Below are 852 nucleotides of genomic sequence, written 5' to 3' on the forward strand. Positions count from 1 at the left end.
TGAACTCAAACTCTCCAAATATTTCCACCCAATACAAGAAGAAGTACATCGAAAACTAGACCGATACCTTCACAGTGAGATCGAAAGGTAAAGGCCAAGAATTGGAATTATGCTTCGACGCTCGTCTCCTCGCGGATCTCTTAGCCGACTCGAGAAGAGCGGATGCGACCCGCATCGCGGCCTCGATGGCCCGATCTTTATCGGGCTCGTTGCATCTCGAATCCACGATCCGCTCGAGGGAGAGATCGATGGAGACGGCAGGATCCGACAAGGCGAGGAAGGATCCGAGGAGGCGGTCCATGGAGTCGGGGTCGGGCAAAACCCTAACCCTAGGCCTCTTTGGGAGGGGAGAGGAAGGAGGGAGGGGGTGCGTTAAGGGATCGGGATGAGAAAGGGAGAGGGATCGATGGCGATGGAAGAGGAGAGGGGAGAACTTCGAACCTTCCGAGGGATTTTTATCGGGAAAATGTTTTGGGGACCAGCGTAGAAATGACTCAAATGTGACTCCGACGAGATCAAAGGACGCGACTCGCGAGGCTTGACAGCTATTCTAAAAAAATTATATTGCTATGTTAATGTAGTCTGCTGCAATTATTAGAGCATCTCCAACAGCTTCCCCAAAATTTTCTCTAAAATAGAGAAACAAAAGTCATATTCTCCAAATTATTTTTGCTCCAACTCCAACAGCTTCCCCATTTTGAAAAATCGCATTTATTACAATAATAAAGCTCTCCCCAAAAATTTGGGGAATGCTGCAGATTTGGGGAAGGCTCCCTATTTTTTCTCCTCCTTCCCTATTTTGGGGAATGGGATGGGGAATGGGATGAGGAATCTGTTGGACAAAAAAAAAGC

The 852-nt window shown here is 47.9% G+C and overlaps 1 protein-coding gene across 5 annotated transcripts in view; it reads right to left on the reverse strand.

Annotated features, from left to right (window-relative positions):
• Positions 1 to 368, reverse strand: part of LOC109819951 (F-box protein At4g02733-like) — an 11,530-nt gene extending 11,162 nt beyond the window's left edge. For 3 of the 5 annotated variants that reach the window (XM_020385960.1, XM_020385958.1, XM_020385959.1), the window contains exon 1: positions 68 to 368. In XM_020385960.1, coding sequence (XP_020241549.1) covers positions 68 to 301 — 234 coding nt within the window. In that variant the 5' untranslated portion in view covers positions 302 to 368. The remainder of the gene's footprint in view (positions 1 to 67) is intronic. The other 2 variants (XM_020385962.1, XM_020385961.1) reach the window with 2 other exon arrangements.

Source organism: Asparagus officinalis, chromosome 8 (genome assembly GCF_001876935.1).
Source record: "Asparagus officinalis chromosome 8, Aspof.V1, whole genome shotgun sequence".
Taxonomy (NCBI): Eukaryota; Viridiplantae; Streptophyta; class Magnoliopsida; order Asparagales; family Asparagaceae; genus Asparagus; species Asparagus officinalis.